This window comes from Ricinus communis, chromosome 3 (genome assembly GCF_019578655.1).
Source record: "Ricinus communis isolate WT05 ecotype wild-type chromosome 3, ASM1957865v1, whole genome shotgun sequence".
Lineage (NCBI taxonomy): Eukaryota > Viridiplantae > Streptophyta > Magnoliopsida > Malpighiales > Euphorbiaceae > Ricinus > Ricinus communis.
The window spans coordinates 5,334,127-5,353,470 of NC_063258.1; the positions used below are offsets into that span (position 1 = coordinate 5,334,127).

The 19,344-nt window shown below is 25.6% G+C and overlaps 2 protein-coding genes and 1 long non-coding RNA gene across 3 annotated transcripts; all 3 read right to left on the reverse strand.

Annotated features, from left to right (window-relative positions):
- Positions 1-999: 999 nt before the first annotated feature.
- On the reverse strand, positions 1,000-4,660 carry LOC125369513 (protein MOTHER of FT and TFL1-like). The gene is made up of 3 exons (XM_048372281.1): positions 4,548-4,660; positions 4,382-4,422; positions 1,000-1,454 (listed from the first exon to the last, which is right to left on the reverse strand). Exons 1-3 carry the CDS (start codon positions 4,658-4,660, stop codon positions 1,234-1,236), a joined length of 375 nt encoding a protein of 124 aa, XP_048228238.1. The 3' UTR covers positions 1,000-1,233.
- A 2,888-nt stretch (positions 4,661-7,548) lies between these two features.
- On the reverse strand, positions 7,549-9,466 carry LOC125369482. Its single transcript, XR_007215184.1, has 3 exons — positions 9,306-9,466; positions 8,706-8,770; positions 7,549-7,734 (listed from the first exon to the last, which is right to left on the reverse strand). It is a non-coding gene; the product is annotated as an uncharacterized LOC125369482 (long non-coding RNA).
- A 1,994-nt stretch (positions 9,467-11,460) lies between these two features.
- Positions 11,461-13,890, reverse strand: LOC8261630 (uncharacterized GPI-anchored protein At4g28100). The gene is made up of 2 exons (XM_002533084.3): positions 13,017-13,890; positions 11,461-11,905 (listed from the first exon to the last, which is right to left on the reverse strand). Exons 1-2 carry the CDS (start codon positions 13,665-13,667, stop codon positions 11,564-11,566), a joined length of 993 nt encoding a protein of 330 aa, XP_002533130.1. The 5' UTR covers positions 13,668-13,890; the 3' UTR covers positions 11,461-11,563.
- Between the last annotated feature and the right edge of the window lie 5,454 nt (positions 13,891-19,344).

The window sequence follows — 19,344 nt, forward strand, 5'->3', positions numbered from 1 at the left end:
CTCATGAATGGAAAAATAAATTATTCTTAATAGGAGGCTGTGAATGGCAAAATAAGTTATTCTTAATAGGAGGCTGTGAAACTTTGATCAGGTTCGTGATACAGTCCACTCCTAGTTAGGGTTTTCTCTTTAATTAGGGTATTTAGAAAAAAAAAATTCTCAATCTAGGATAAAAGTTAAGAAAATTTTATTTTTGAATAGTTTGAGAAATAAGTTTCAATTTGGAATGAAATTTTGAATAGGTGGACACTGTCCACTAGTAAAAGTGGCGGACAGCACTGTCCCCTAATTGGACTCTCCAACTAGCAGCTAGGCTTCATGTAAAATAAAAAAAATTATTCACCAATTGAAGTGGCAGACGGATTTCAAATGTAACAAAAAAAAAATCTGTCCACCAATTGAAATGGAGAATAGATATAGCTGACAAATTTTTTCTAAAATACCATGTCCACCAATTCAATTAACTTAATTTAATTTTAATAATTTTTTATAAAAATTATATTATAATACATAATTAAATTAAAATTATTATAAATAATAAAGATATAAATATAAAAAAAATATATTTAAATAAATTATTACACGACATAATTAAATAATATAAAATTATTAAATCAAAATTAATTATTATACAAATTAAGATAATCATTTCGTGTCCCACAAATTTTTTACGAGCATTCATATACTAAAACAGTTCTAAAATAAATGATTAAATAAAATTTAATTATTATAAAAAATAGTCAAATACATCCATAATAACAACAGTATTTATGTGTCTATAGACATTTATCTTAGTCTTCTAACTCTCTGATTCCTACATGTAGTATCTATCTCAATAAAAAAAAGGATCGTTGATTGAGTCGGTTGAAAACCATCATAAATAGGTTCAAATTAAGACATTTTGAAAGAAAATAAAAGATGTTTATTGCTAACAAAGGCATAAAAGGTAAACAAATTTTTTCTCTTAGGCCTTGTAAAATGGTTCTAAAAAACATGCAATGATACTTTACCATCATTCACCATTATAATCTCTGGAGAAAATTACATCATAACATAAAAACCCTAAACCTCCCATATAAGAAACCAGAAGCTAAAAAGAAGATACACATGAAACTAGAAAATTGATATTATCTTCTTTTTTTGTTTTTCCTTTTTTGCTCAAAAGAAAAGATAAACAAAACATCAAGCCGGGCTAGTTGGTTCCAGGTAAATCCATGCACCCAACAAAAACCTTTAACGCCTTCTGCTAGCAGGCTCCTTCTGGGCATTGAAGTAAACCGCAGCAACTGGGAGACCCAAGTCCATATGAGCAGCAAACATACGAGTCTTGAAGTTAGCTCGGGATTGTGGCTGCTCCACCAGCCCTAGCGGCATCTTCTGTCTAAAGAGCACTAATATATACCGGTGAATTCCCACCGGTGGACGAGGACTAACATAAGGCAGAATCTCTTTCCCTAAAACATACAATATACCAATTATATACAATCTTAAAATTCCTTGTAATGTGAACTTCAACTTGATTTCTTAAAATTGCACATAAACTCTAACTTCAATTATGGTAAAGTTTCTATTTCTTATCCCCTTCATAATAAATATTAAATGGTTTATAATTTAATATTAAATTAGTCATTTATCTGTATTATCTTAATTATAATATTAAATCTAATAATAAAATTATATATTTAAATATTTTAAAATTTTATTAGTGTAATAATATAAAATTATTTTATCTTATAACTAATAATATCAAGAATTGGTATTACTACTTTTAGAATTAAAATTATTATTTAGTTAAAATTAAATCTATTAATTAATATAAAATTAAAATATAATTTAAAGATAGTTTAAATAAATAATTAATAAAAATGTAAATATATTTATAGATTTAAATTTATATAGCAAAAAATATATATAGCGAAACAAAAATTTCAAATAATTTTAAAAATAATTACTAAAATTTTTTAAATCTCAAAAATTTATATATATATATGTTTTAATTATTTATTACCAATATTTATCAATTAACTACATATTTAATGTTATATACCTGCAGCAGCCAAATATTTTCCCCTATCGTATTTAGCTAGATGGCAAATCTGGATTTGCAAATATGACACGTGGAGAAGCATAAGATTGCTTATGTTAATACAAGAAATCTTAGTAGCCACCAAATTGACAAGTGGCACAGGACGTGTCACCTGCCATTAATACCTGCTACATTCACACTGAACCTCATGTAATCCACTATTGCGTGCCACTTGTCAACACGAGAATTACCGCATCACGGAAAAGATTATTGTCTAAAATATATCATAAAAAATAATTATCTGAATTTACATTTAAATTTTATTTATAATATTACATATTATTATATAATATGTATATAAACTATATATAAAATTATTATATAAATATAAATATTAAAAAATATAGATAAATTTAAATATAAATATTTATTAAATTAGACTAAAAAATTAAACAAATATATATAAATTATCATTTGAACTTTTAATATATATTTATCCAAATAAATAGATATTAATATACATATACTGATTTAAAATAAATAAAATATATTTATTATTTAATATAAAAATTATTAATTTACAAAATTCTCCTATTTGCTGTATAGGTAAAAAATTTTATACCAATCATTTGACACACAAATATAAAACGTTTATACATTTATATTAATTTTATATTCATTATAAGATATACATTAAGTTTATAAGAATTCCACACATTGAATTTTATTATATATCCAAGCCACGTGGCATTTAATACCAACTTCTGTGCCACGTGGCATTTAATACCAACTTGATTATTTGAAAGTAACATGATGTTTTGGAGGGTAACCACATGAAGATGATATCGGTTTTGTTGTATTTAAGGAGAATAATGGATTGTATGTTGATTTGGTTACTATGAGGATTCATTGGGCAGAGTACTTGGTGTCTTTGATGCCTTCTTTTCCAAATATTCCAGCAATTGGTAGGCAAATTATTAAATAAGTTCAATTTATTACGTTATTTTCAAATTAATAATTCTAGATAATATATTATCTTTTATAGACAATATTTTTAAATAAATTTACTATCCTATTTTATTTATAAATTTATCTAAAATACTTTTATCATTTCAATTTATTTTTAAGTAATTCAGATATATATCTGTATTTGTATATTTATTTGTATACTAAATAAATAAAAAATTAAAAATTAATTATTTAATATTAAAATATAAAATATAAATAATATTATATGTAAAACAAAATAATAATTTACTATTTATTTTATATTTATATATTATACTAATTAATTTCTAATATTTTAAAAAATATAATTTATCATTTATTCTATTTTATAATTTTATACTAAAAATCTCTTTCATTAAAATTATTATTGAACAACTGTTATACTATTTACCTTTTTGATCTTTAATGTAATATACCTTATAGGTTATATATTATATTAGAACTATTTTATTTAATTATTATATTTATACAATTAATATTTTTTAATTATTATAAATTTAATATATAATTAAATTTTAATAAAATTTTAATATTTTAAAAATATTTATATTAATTAAAATATTAAAAATTCATACAACTTTAACTTGCTAAAATAAGATAGATAATAATAATATTATTATTATTATTATTATTATTATTAATTTAACTTTGATAAGAAGTTTAAAAATTAAATATATTTTTTTATTAATTTAAATTTTTATTTATATTAATTTTAAAATATAATTTTTAATACAATAAATAAAATATAAAAAATAATTTATATATTATATCTAAAAATAAAAAATAAATAGTATAAAATTAAATTTAGTTAATAATTTTTAATAAATTTTTTTTAGTATTATACAATAGAAAAATACAAAAATATATTTTTTAAATGTCAATAATATTATATAAAAAAAAAAAAATAGTATTATTTTAATAGAAAAAAATATATATATATATATATATATATATATATATATATATATATATATATATATATATATATATATATATATATATATATGACATACTTTTGGTTCTAGAAATATGTAGATAATAATATATTATGATATTCTTAATTCTTATGATATAAAATTCTAACATCTGATATTTCGTATTAGTTATCAAACCTCACTCTATTTGATTCATAAGAAAATTATTTTAGCATGATCAGGTTTAAATCCTGACACCGCCTCCCACTCCCACTCTCACTGCTGCTCCAGCAGCTGTCTCATTTTACAAGTATTATGAGATAACGAACATATATTTTATATATATGTGTATGTAAGAGACAGAAATTCAAATAATTCAGTCATTAAGAGAAGAGAGGAATTAAAACATAGAACAAAGGCCTGTATTGCTCACCTTTACTAGGATTTGTTCCTCCTGGTATGTCTGCTACTATCCTGAAGATGTTTGAAACAAAACAAAACAGAAACAATGGCTAAATTCAAAAGGATAAAAAAGATTAATATTGATCAAAAGTAATTATAAGAAATTTTGTACAATTATAAAAGATTTATATACTTACCAGTGGACCCATTCTCGCATGCTGGGTTCACTAAAAGGAATTTCGGTTTGTAAAGAGGATGTAGTAGGTTTTGGATGAGAAGATACAGAAGGTTGATCACTAAGTATAGCCATTAGATTGTGAACTTGCTCCTAAGTCAAATTCAAAGAAGAAAATTGTTGCCTTCAACATCAGAATTAGCAATATCACTAGATTGTATTTGAGAGATTTAATGAACAACTGAAGATATGTAATTAAAAGCATTTGAAGCTCGACTTTGTGAATTATAGAATGACTCTGCCTTGTCCCAGTTTGTAAAGTTGTGTTCTGTGAATGAGAAGGAGTTTTGAACTTGAAATTAGTTGGAAAACCTATTAGACGAAAGCATTTCTCTCTTGAGTGCCCAACTTTACCATGGTGGCTACATATTTCATCAGATTTAGAATGTTTAACAGCCATTACAGCAGAATTCGGGAAAGACTGAGTGCTAACATGTAATTATCTCTATGATTCTTCTCTAATTATCATATTATATGCTTGATCTGGAGAGGAAAATGGTTTAAGCATTATAATTTGTGTACAAGTCCCTGATATGTCTCATTAAGACCATTAAGAAAGCGGAAAATATAATCTTTCTATTGCAAATTTACATACTTCTGAAAACACTGTGTATTACATTTACCACATTCACAACTAGGTTGAGGTCTGTAATTGCATAAGCCTTCCAATACTCCATTCAGTTGAGTAAAGTATGCATCAAAACTATTCGTTCCTTGTGTAGTAGAACAATATAAATGTTGTAGTTGTGAGATTCGAGTCATCAAGTTGTAAAAAAATGATGAAATAGGCTTTCCTAGATTTGAGTTATAGAATCCATGTAAAAGAAGAAATAGAGTTTAAAATCCATGCTATCATTAAGTTGTTGCATCTTGTCCATGAAAAAAGTAAAGCACTATCATCTTTAGGTTTAGAAATCGATCCATCTAGAAACCCTAGCTTGTTTCTAATAGAAATAGCTAAAAGAAAAGATCTTCTCCAAGTAAAATAATTCAACAATGTCAATTGAAGTGTAACAACAATATAGTTATGATTCTATGAATGATGTAGAAAATAAGGTAAGGCTAGATCTTCCATAGGTGAAACAGTAGAAGTGGTCATTGCAAAAAAGCTCAAGAAACTCGAATCAATTTTAAACAGATGAAGCTAAAAAATTTGTTTAAAAGGAAATGTATAGATTTAATGTAAAAATCTTAAAGTTTCGAGAAGTTTCACAGGAATGGATAAGAGTATCTGTTTAGTTAGAAAATGAAAGAAAGTGAGAGAATAGAAAGCTCCTGTTCTAGAAGCATACCACGTGAAATGAGGGAAATAAAATGGGAGTAAAAGTTACTCTTTATTCAAGTCAGCAAAATTACATACATATTATAGCTTGTAGCATATAATCCAACTAACTAACAAAATAAACCAATCAGAAGTATACACTTGGCATAAATATATTTACTGACTAAATAATATAAATTAAATTAAAAAATTAAAAATATTTAAAAGATTTTAAAAATAGAGGTCCGATGTTTATTAAATTAAATTAAAAGTTAATGTGTTAAAGTGATTAAATAATCAAAGTTAAAATGTCTAAATATACATTTATCCCTTATTTCTTTTGGTATACATATATCGAGTGTTAATCTAGAGCGTGTCGGGTAGGACCCTTGCGAGTGGCAAAATACTCTTTCAAAAGTTTTAATGTAGCTACATATTCAAGGTTTGAACTCCAAATCTTGGTTAAACTAGAAGAGACCCCTATCATCTCATCTATGCACACTTAGGTATTATGCCGTATTTATGTAGTAAGTGAAGGAATTATGTAAATTGTAGAAAAATCAAAGAAAAATTTAATTGGATTATTGGAACTTAAAGTAAAATTTATTTTGTTATTGCAAGAAAATAAAATATATTTTTCATGTGAAATGTGTATAAATTATTTTTTGGAAAAACAAAAAAAAAAAAGTGGCAGGAGTTACTCTGGAAATTCTTATGCAATAAAAACAAAAAACAGAAAAAGATTCTATAAATCTAAAATTTTTATTCTTTTAAAATAGTTACAAATCATAAAGAAAAAGAGTCAAATCTTCTCATGTACATATGATTTTGATTTAATAATTTTCAGTTTGAAATATTTTACTTTTTTTTTTCAATAAACAACAATTAACTACAATTTACTGTAACCTTTATTTTATTTATTACTGTGAACTCATAATTAATATGGTGAAATCTTGACACAATACAAATTAATCTTATAATTCAATTTTCAATCAATAAACTCATAAATTCTCAAAGAGAATTAATTAAAATAAGATTTGAATAAAAAAAATTAAAATAAATTATAAACTCTAAAATTTAAAATATTTATAATATATTAGTTATCCATTTATAAATAATAAATAATTTAAATAATTTAAAAAAATCATAAAAAATAAAATTGTCTCTGTCATGATAACCATCAGAACCGATAGTTATAAAAAAAAATTTGACAAAAACTTCAATTTAAAATTTTCATAATGAGCAAAGAATAATCATCATATATATATATTAACTTTAGAGCTAAGCTATGTATTCTTTCTATATACTTTTTAGTTCTGTAATTTTAAATAAAAAACTGTCTATTTATTTATCCACTTATATAGCTGCATATATTATACTAAGTAAAAGTGTTATGACAAAAGAAATTTTACTTGTGAAATAATTAATTTTATTAATTGAAGGTGTTTAAGTTATATTAATAGAAAAATAAAATAAATACAAGATAAAAATTTTAAATACATATATTTTTTATGTTTAGAATTATATTAAATTAAGAATAATTGATTATTTGACACCTGTAAAGGATGTCAAGCATACATTGTATGCAAAAGACTGATACATAACATGTTTCTTAACTACTAACTTTCAACTCACAAATTAATATGTATAACAAAACTATTTATATGAGTCATACATATCACACACCAAAAAACACACAACATCAAATAGTACACTCTTTTTTATTTATATACATATAAAATGCTCCAGTTTTATACATGATAATAAAATCCACTAGACATGTCAAGTCCAAGAAAAACTGAAGTCGACCTCCTGCTGACCTACCTGACACAATGCTAGTGCGACAGATGCAAATATTTCGTCAAAACTAATTATAATTCTTCTAATCCTGAAAAAGAAATAAAACATATAGTATTATCAAGCATCAAATCATTCGATATTTAATTATGACTTTATAGTGTATATATAAACATTGTCATAGTATTTTCTTTAGGACAGCAATGAACTTGTGAATTATAATTTAATTCCATAATAATATATATATATATATTTTTATTTTCATGAATCCCCATATGCACACAGCCAACCATAATCTCATGGGGAATTCCATATCGCACACAGCCTTGCCTCATTCACAAGTAGCATTGTGTCCTTACGATCATCCAACCATAATTCTTATATTTATATATATCATATACCACTCCATTTAAATAACTAACATCTCCATAATATATAAGAAATCATAATATACCTATGATATACCAAAAACATACTATATTTTAACATGGCAGATTTAATAGTGTGCATTCAAAAATACACCAAAAATTTCACATTAGGAATTCCAAGACTATATTCTCCATATCAATAATATTATAAGTCTAGATTGATTTGAAACTGATTTTACATCAATTGGATGTGTATAGAAAGAGAAACATAAAAAATAATCCACCATGGTCAAGCTGGCAATAAAATTAAGCAACAAAAAGTATGATCCAGATTGACCATCAAAACAGCAAAATCAAGCTTCCTCTATTTCTATAACATTTGTAAATTGCCTCTCAAATTTTCTATAGCAATAAGTAGCACTCCATTTAGAATTGTAAAACTTCAGATATGGCTAAATCAAATATATTGTTCACATTATAACAAGACACCTTAATTCACCAATCAACATTCATATATACAATCTCATTTCGAAAACAATCACCCATCAATACTATAATAAAAAATCACCATTAGAAAAAAAGTAACATCTGTTAATATATTATATACATTTCCCTTAATCAACTAATTAAATAAATAAATTATAATTATTTATTTTGTGTTATATTCACATAGAACATTAAATTATTCACTTACCTTTGTTGCTCCCTTCCCTTTGCTTGAGCTTACTTGGGTGTCACCCTCATTCCAAATTTGTTTAGCTGAAATATATCATAATTCACTTATTTTTTAAACACCCAAAGTTAATAGAATTTCATCTAGCATGATAATATCACTAAATTATCTACATATGTATGGCTGCCAACTATGACAGAATTAATAGGGTGAATTTAAAAATCCACCAAAACTTCTATACAATAAATTTCATGATGAAACTTTCCAGATCACTAACCTTATGTGTCTAATATAATTTAAAACTGATTTTGTTTCAATTGGAGGTGTATAGAGAAATATCCCTACAAAACAATCCACCTTACTCAAATCAAAGATGGAAACTGAACAATAAAATGTATTCTCTTATTATACTAATATAGAGCCTGATTCAGATCGAGCTAAAGTAAATAAAAGTTTTAGATAACTCTTTAAAGTTTCTATATCATCAAAGAACACTCGATTTAAAGCTTCCTAGCTCAAGATATGATCAAAATAATAAGATTGAAAAACTGGGTCTTTGGAACTCGAATTCTATGTCTTCTAAACCCTAACTCAATTCAACAAAATATTAAGATTACTTACCAAATAAACATCTAAAGCCTTTATAGATGAAGATTAAGATCTAAAATAGATTCTAAACCTCCAAACTCCACTTGGAAGCTCAGTTTTCTTTTTTTTGAAGAAGAAGAAGAAAGAAAGAAGAAGAAGAAGAAGGAAAAAGAACTACCACCTTTTCTTTCTTCTTCCTCTTTTCTGTCATATTAATTTTCTTTTTAGGTTTAATTAACCTCTTTATTTTTGCCATTAATCAATTCAGTCCCTTAAGTTTCTAATTTTTATTGTGAACTTAATTGTAATATTTAGAATCTTCTTTTATTTAACATTAGCATTAATATCATACATATCTCATGCATTTCTCATATCTATATGATATGCATGTTATAAAAATAAATACAAATGCATTAAGTGGGTATTACAGATTATATGATAAGTTTATTATTGTATTACGTAAGATAGTTTTTTTTTTACTGTTATATAAAAAAATGAGGTATGTAATGTAATAGTGAATGGATAAAGGATTAAATAAGTTTAATTTTAACTATTTTAATAAATAGATAAGTTCTATTTAAAGACTAACTAGATTCATTTTTAAAAAAATTATGAACATATTTTTTATTTTTTATTTAAATTAATCAAATAAAATAAAACTAAACCATTATTAATTTTTAATATTAAAAATATATTTTTTTAACTTTTATATATTAAAAACTTTTTATATTTTATCGAGAAAATTAAAATTAATAATTATTGCTTTTATTTCACGATCACCATCAATTTTGTTAAACCATCATCAGCGCCATTATCATTAGTTTTATCAGTTTTAGTTAAAATATGAATCTATTTAGTTTTTAAGAAATTATAAGTCTATTTACTAAAATAATTAAAATTAAACTTATTTAGCCTGAAATATAATTTAAAAAGATATTTGATTCTTTGTCCTATGGTGATTTCACTAAATATGTCATTATATCCTACCAAAGGTTGTATTAAAGTTTAAGGGATGATGACTTTAATTTTATAAGAATTTCAGGGCCTAGAGATGTATAGAGCATGCTTCATGTGTGAGGAAATCATGTAAATAAGTGGCTTATTATGATATTGTGGCTGAAAAAAGCCTCTTCAATGTAGATTGATTTGAAAACAATGTTTTCACTTTGGAACAGCTCCAAATCTACAATTATATGAAACCCATTTTCTGTTTATATTGCAAAGCAAATTCTATCTTTAATTTTCTTTTTTTCTTTTTTTAAAATATGAATCCAAGTTACCTTGGAGTCAGTTCAAACATCAAGATTCTATGCATTAAATACTTCTATGCTTGGGTTCTGTTTTCAAAAGAACAAAAAAGAAGGGTCCAGTTGTCACCCAGTTCTCCAATCAAAGGGAAGCATACATAATCCATAGAAGATAACATTTGCATAATTGTGAGATTTTGACATTTAGCATGGATTTTCTTTCTTGTGAATGAAATAAAAGACCCAACTGTCTTGAAGACAAAACCAAGTGCTCCTTCAAGCACATGGGTGGTGGATGCCCACTTGCCAAATTTTTAGAATTTTGGACCCAAAAACAAACATCACCTCTTCCACTACTCACTAAACCAGCAACATGAAAGATTGCAATGCCATTGCCTACTCTCAGGAGACACTCTTGCTATATAATATCTATTTGACAATGGACTGGAAACTGTTTTTTTTTTTTTTTTTTTTTCTGCTTAATTATTGTATAAGGAAACTATATCAAGGGTTTTTTGGCATTGAAGTTGGAAAATCTATTTTTTTTTCTTTTTGAGTTTTAATAATTACTCTTAGAAATATAAATTAATTAATATTTTTTTAAAAACAGGTTTCAAAAAAATTACTTACAAATTTAAAAAAAAAAATTATATTATAAACTCTTTCTTTTAACACCCAACTGCAATCTCAAACACAAAACACCAAATTATAGAAAATTATGCCACTCTAAGAATGATCAATGTTTGCCTATACATTAGTTATGACTTAAGAGGTACAATCATGGCCAAAAGTAGTCAAAAGGTTGCTAAAATAAGCCATGATTTCACCATATACCTTGAGCACAGGTTAATGTTGATCATTACCATAAAAGTTTGCTATCTGTTTTGGTAATTAACAAAAAGAAAAGATGTAATGCTACTCACATACAGTAAGAAAAGAAATAACAAAAATGTGCACTTTGGCTTGCCATACCAGAACACAGCAGAGAACAACAACAAAAAATCAAGTCATAATAGCAACAATTCATTAAGCTAAAGCTATCATCTAAAATCTGGTGGATGGTACAATGAAGAGGATATGTAACAAACAGATTAAAACAACAGATAGGTAGATGGGTGCCTGATGGGTTACTGACAAAGAATTGTTGGAGATTTCAGATGAATCAACAGCCAATGGCATTCCATCACTACCAAGAGTACATGACTGAGGATTAGAGCTGTCCACGTTCATCATCATAGCTCGTAACACCGCAGAAACTGTGTGAATGTAAGCTGTTCTATTCGTTGCTAACAGCCATGTGAGACCCATCAACTGGCAATCTTTATTGTGCATTTTAGTGGTCCTATCATCTGATTTGCTTGAGTTCAAAGTCTTCTTGTTGTTTAACTGCATTGAGATTTTTATAATTGATTATAAAAGTAGAATAACTAATTGTTAAATGATCAGACAAGCACAAGTTTGGTACATGAAGTACTGAACTCCTAACTGCTTGTTACAACATCTAATCAAAAACTGTTGCCAACTGCTGTCTAAGACTTCAATTGTCAGCAACATTTGCAAAAGGATCATTTTTCTTGAACTTCAAAACAAAATAAACCCCAAAATCGGACTATTCGGGGTCAACTACACGAATCATTTCCCTGGAGTCCACTCTGCTTAAGGCTACATATATCTATTGAATGTCATGACAGTAATCCATTTTCAGTACTTTGGACACTATCGTAAGCCAACTAAGGAATCAACACTAGAAATAAGGTATGCTGAAAAAAAAAAGGGAAGTAGTTTTGTGAACGAAAGATTATGACGAGAGAAGTAGATAATGTACCAAAATTGAGCAAAGTTCTTTGTTGAACGAGTCAACAAAGATAACTGGACAAGTTCAGTATATACTGTTATATATTGAATCAATAAGGGCATACTGAAAAGAGTGGTTGCTGAATCCTTGAAAAGCTATGATAACCAGAAAAAGATGTAGAACTAAAAACAGTAGGGCCATGGAAAGAACAGAATCTGAATTTTAAGTCCACTGGTGATTTTTAACAAGAAATGAAACAGAGGAGAATAAAGATTCATGTAAGATGAGGAAAATGAAAAGCCGCTCCATAATTACAATATAAAAATATCAAATGGTACAAACATTAGGCCTTGGAGCACCAACTTTACAGCCATGGAATTGGAATTATAATCAGGACCACAGAATTCTACTTAATAACAGTGAAAATTACAGTGAACTGCCTCATAATTTATATGATAGTTATTTTGTGAAAAAGACTAGTAATATGTCACCATCCTCATAGTTTACTTTTCAAGATAACTAAGAAAAGAATCATTCTGTAACATCAAAAAAAAAAAAAAAACATAACAAACTCCAAATTCTAATTTTAAGCTTCCTACCCATCAATTTACTCTATACCCAATACCCAATAATTGAAAAAAGAAAGACTTAGAAAAATGGACAAGTTATAACATAAAATAAGGAAAGAAAAGGAAAACAAACCAAATAGAGGGCATTTAAGCACTTGGAGCAGCCACCAAGACCAGGAAAGTGATTGACATTAGTGCTGCTACTCAAGCAATCTCTTTCTAACTTGTGCACTCTCTTATCCCCAACAAGCTTCCCCTCTTGGTTAGTAGAAAAAGCTTCAGAGCAACTCAGTGGGTGCAATCTAATCCCACAATAACAATACACCAAATCACAAGTCTCATTGGGTCTAACCAACTCTACCCCTTTTTGGCTCAATGCCTTACCCAAATCATCAACACAAGTTTCCGAGTCATCTGGCAACAGTGGCATGTCATAGGCCCCTGCCACTGTTGCTGGGGCTACTCTGGCAGCCCTACCAAGGGCAGTGGCAGAGTAGGCAGCGTATAACCACGCTGCAAGAACCGGGCAGCATCTGCTCTTGTGCAGCTGCTGCTGCCCATTTCCACAGGCGGATTTTACGCTGTGGAAAAGCTCATCTGGGATATCTAATGGACAGCCAGCGATGTTGGATTGTTCTGGGAATGCAGGAATTGTTGCTGGGGGTGATGGGTTTGGGAGGAACGACTGGATAGTTACCGGGTCCGGGTTGGATACACCCGAAATCAGGAAGGGAAAGGGAAGGATGGTAAAGAGGAAGAGAAAAAGTAAAATGTTAGGGAACATTTGGTGAGTGTCTGTGGTTTAGCACTTTAGAGTTTCGTAATGGTTTGAGAGAGAGAGTGAGTGAGTGAATAAAAAGAAGGCATTGGGTTTGGAGGATGAAAAAAAAAAAAGAAGAAAAAGCCAAGGAAAAAGATTAAAAGAATAGTGGGGTTTTGAGGAAGGAAGGTGAGGTGAGGAGGGGAAGTGGGGTTGGGTGAGTTTGGCTGTTAGCTACTTTGGTTAGATCCAAGCTCCAAGCTCCAAGCTTTATAGAAGGCTGAGAGGGTACTACTAGTTAAAGTTAGAGGAGGGTGTGCCATTTACTATTCACAGGTGGTGTATATTTTTATTTATATATTAATAAAATATATACTAATTATTTAATATTAAAATATAAAATATTTATTATGATATATATATATATATCTCGAGTTAGTAAGTATTTTTAAGAAATTTATTTGAATTTACTTACACTATATATGGATAGAAAATAATTTAAAAGAAAGAAATATAAATGAAAGAAGAATAAGTTTTAATCATGTTTGGCTAATAAATTTTTTTAAAAGAATAAAAAAATTGAAGAAGGATAATTTTTTTTTTTATTCCTCTTGCAGAAGTTAAAATTGATTATATTTCAATTTATAATATAAAAAAATTTTACCTTATGAAAAGAAATTAACTCTAATTAATTCTCCTTTTTATCACTAATATAATAATAAAACACATTTAAAATTAATTAATTTTCTTCTCTTTTTAATAATTATTTCTATATAATCAAACACAATAGGTTTAATATTTTTCTTCTTTTTTCTTAAACTCTCTTCTCTTTCTTTTTTTGTTAAGTTACCTTTCCTTGCCACTCTCCTCTTCAATGCCATACATAGAGTTAGTGATTCTCATTTAATAAATGACTCATCTTGGCTAAGAAACAATAAATGATTCAAATTGAAAATACATAATATTTATAATGTTTAGCTCATTAGACTTGTAATCTAACTCATTAATCATATAAGATGTTGTAGAAGATTGTGAGAGCACTAGCTAAACTTTGAATCAATAAATGATTCAAATTTTTTATTCATCATTTAATTAGTACATTATTAAAAATTATTAATTTTTTATAATAAGAGTTAATTATTCTTAATATAGAGTCCACAACAATTGGATTACCCACAATGAAAGGGAAAGAAAAGAAAAAAGAAAAAAGAAAAGAAGTAGGGATCATTAAATAGTATCATGAAGAAATCATTTCTTTTTGTGTAAAGTTGCATTTACTATTTCTTATGTCTCATTAATTACTTTTTTCTTAATTTGTTTATATGTGCCATGAGCACATTTTTTATGGACTTTGTTGTGCTTAAGAAGTGAAAAAAAAAAAAAAGTGAAAAACATTTAGATGGGAACCGATTGAAATATTATTTAAGTTAATTATATGTTTAAGATAGCATGTTTTATTTAATAAAAATAATATATTATTTTTTAGGCCAAATAAATATTTATACACTGAATTTGTATTGATTAGTTAATTCTGTATTTTAATTTTTAATTAATCTAATAAATATCTGAATTTTATTTTTTTTATTAATATTTAAATATTTTTTCTTTTAATTTAACCTAATATATATTTAAATTTTAGTTTTAAACACTTTCGTAAATTACAAATATAAGTTTTCAATGAAGATATAAATAAAAAGTGTCAAAATATTACAAGCTAATAAATTTAGAATAGGCAAAAGTTATAGTTAAAAAAGCCAAAATTTTGGAGCATAAATAAATATAAATTTGATATGTTATCATAGTTTATTATATATATATATATATATATATATATAGATATATATATAATTTATTTATTGAAATTGTAATACTAAGACTTTTTTTCTAAATTTATATTTTTATAATTTAAATTACTAATAATGGATAATATATTTACTACATCATATCGCAAAAAGAAAAAAAAACTTGAACATTACAAATACATTTTTTTTTCAAATAACTTATAAATAATCATTTTAGTATAAAGCATCAACTTTATTCAAATAACCTTAATTTTGTCTTTGTAGATAATGAAAAAATAAGGGATCTATTATTATCTGAAGAGGGTAAAAACGAATAAATTTAATCAATCTCTTAGTACTATTAAATAAATAATCAATTCTATAAATTGTGATAATAGAAAATAAATATGCTTTGATAGTTATAGATGCCGCCTAGATTTTTAAAATTTTAGTTATTAATTAGAAACATCTTTTTAAAGAATTTTAGTTTGATTCTTCTTACATTGTATTTGATAAAGATTTATAAAATTTATGAAATTTATTTATAAATTAAAAAATTTACGTGTTTTGAATGAAGTGAAAGTTAATTTAGAAGTCTTTAAAATTAAATTTGTGTAAATTTAATAATAGCTAAATTAAATTTTAACAAAATAAATAGATATTCTAAATAAATTCCATATTAGTTTGTCAATATATATTCCATAACACTAAAATATTTTTTTCAATTTTATCATTTCTATTTTACTTTTTTTCTCATATCTTTTTCTCAAGTGAGATGATTTTTTAATGAATTTTGATTAGATATAATATTAATTTTTAAAATTTCTAAAATTTATTCTTATAATATTTAAAAATTTAGTTTAATTCTCCTTAAATCCCAGTTCAATTCTTCTTAAATTTCATCCTAACTCCATCACTAGTTATACTATTTTGTGATTCTGTAAAAAAATAGTTATAATATGATGCATGTTATAGTTAATTATGTCTAAAAGTTTTCATAATTTAAATTAAAATAAGCTCATTAACATTCTTTCTAAAACTCCTTTCAAGATCATTTACTCTCTCTTTGAGATTGGTATTGGTGCTAAATAAGAAATTCAGAATCATTTTAATTTTTATAAATTACTTTTTTCAGACTTGTTTTTGAATAAATTTTTTTACTTATTTATTAATTTTCAAAAACAATTTTTTAAACTCAAAATAAAAGATCAAATAATATATATATATTTTGAAACCCACTTATCCACTAAAATCTTAAATGGGTCCTTAATGATGGGGGTTTCCTATAGCTTTGGAAAAAAAATCACAATATAAGTTCTACCTTATTTTAATAATGAATGTAATAATGCTAAAATTGGTGTTAAATACAAAATTGGAAATACCTCATCATTTGATACAAAAGTAAGTCAATTTGGGGCACTTCAAAAGACTAATTATAAGATATTTTGGACATAAGGCAGCTCTCTAGTTGCAAGTTAACAACTTAGGTAACATTGATATAACTCATGCTATTTATAACCATACCATTGTTGCAAATAAATTGCATTTCAAATTAAATTTATACTTGTATAATAAGTTCAGTTGAAATTATAAAGTTAGTCACATTGGGTAATTATGAGAAGGCAAGAATATCTCAAAAATAAGTTGAGCTAGTCACATTAACTTTTTATTTGTATTAATTTTTTTTTGAAATGCATTTATATTGTAATATTATTTTTTATTTTGCTTTTTAATTAATTTTTTATTAATAAGATATGAAAAAAGGAAATATATAAGAAAAGAAAATATGACTCTTATAAAAAAAATTTAATAAAAAATAAAGAAAATAAATAATAAAATATATTTTAAAGTCATTTTCTCTCCCTTTAAATTTAAGGAAAGAGAACATGATTCTTAAACCACCTTAAAGAAAAATGATAAATTAGAAAATTTATTGGAAGTTTAATTTTTGTATAGGCAAAATGCATATTTAAACGTTTAAGTTTTAATCATTTAGTCACTTTAACACTTTATTTTTCAATTTAACCTATCAAACACATGAATTTTATTTTTATAACCTCATAAATATTTTTTATTTTCAATTTACCCTAATAAACATATGAGCTTAACTTTCTAATAACATTTAAACACTTATAAGTAGTATACGTGGACGTATTGAATGAAGCCACATATTAAAAAGTGTTTAAATATCATAAAAAATAAATTGAAGTGTCTATTAGATTATATTAAAAGTTAAAGTGTTAAGCTCATATGTATTATAATTCAGATGCCTAAAAAATGCATTTAGCCTTTTGTGTATTCTGGGATTTAAAAACTTCTTGGGAATGTTCTAATAAAATAAAGGTTTCCAAAATATTATAATTCATCATTATTCAAGAGGTATATTTTCTTTTTTTAAATTTTAAAAAAATAACTCCTAACTAGATTTTATTATTTCTTTTTTACTTTTTTTTTTGGTCAAGAGTTCCTTCTCTTTACTAATTTTTCTCTTAATTTTTTAATTACTAAAAACTAATTAAAAATAAAATAAAAAAAATATCATTCACACACAGTTTAAGATAATTTAAAATAAAAAATTAATTATTTATAATTTAATAAAAAAATATTACATCCCCTTATTATTATTTTTTTATGTCTACCTTTATTCTTTACATTTTCTTGTTTTTCCTTCTTATTATATATAGATTACATAAGACAAGAAACAGTAATCATAGTTGGATATAATATGCCATGAACATTGCAAAGTGCAAACCTGAAAATGGAATAAATAGAAGACAATCCTGTGCAATGCTTAAAGCTACAGTTTTTTTTTATTTATCATTGCCATTCCAAAGTAGTGAAGTTCCACACAACTCATTTTTATTTCTGGTCTCTTTTGCCAGGCATGCAAGTGGTCCACTCAATTTCTCCTGCAAAAAGATGTAAAAATGTATTTCTTCAGGCTCCTGCCTCATATGAAAATTACTGATGGAAACTTTCCTTTTCATTTTCTTTTTCTGGCAAGACAATTTTGTACTTATTTTCCAATTTGTTATAAACAGCAGGTGGAATGAGCATGAATTCCTGATTTTTTAATTCATGAACCAAAGTGAAAGAATAAAAGAGTTCAAGCTTTTTCAGGTTTCACTATTCTTTTTTTTTTTTTTCTCAGAGTTTCAGGTTCAGGCAGTGGCTATCCTTTTCACTTCTTTTTGCTTTCTTGCTCCCAAACCCAATAAAAAAAATAAAAATAAAATATTTTAATTTGAATATCTAACTTAGAATTTCCTGCCCTTTTTAAAATTATAAAAAAATTTAATGTATGCAAAATTAGGACTATTCACTGCATAAATTCTTACCTTGGTCAGGATTGTCCACTTAGTGACAATTGACACCACAAAAACTGTGGTTCTGCTAACAGTAGCCATTATTTAAAGAATTTGTGGTTTAGAGTTTGATATTTGGGGCTGTAATTTTATCATTTCAATATGTTCAAGTTTATTCTAGTTGTTACCATTTCAATGTCTTCAAGTTTTTCTTGGCTATCTTCAAGTCCTAATTTTTTACTAAATTGGTATTTTATGCACTAAAATCATTTATTTATTAGTGCTTAGAATTTTTTAGTTTTATCGAATTATTTAAAAAATTTCAAATTGATTAAAATTTTAAAAAGAATGAATTATAAAATTATTTTCTCTCTTTGATTTTTCTCTTTAAATTCTATAGAAATCAATATAGTTAGTTATGAATGAAATTTTAAATTAGTAAGGAGTAGAATGATAGTTAAATCATGAATCAATGAGCTACAACTATTGAATAAATGATGTTAGTAAATTTTGATGCAAATGTTTAATAGTTTTAACTCTCAAGATACTACTAAAGTATCCTATAAAAATTCATAGAATTCTTTGTGTCAAAAGGTTAAATCATGGGTCAAATAT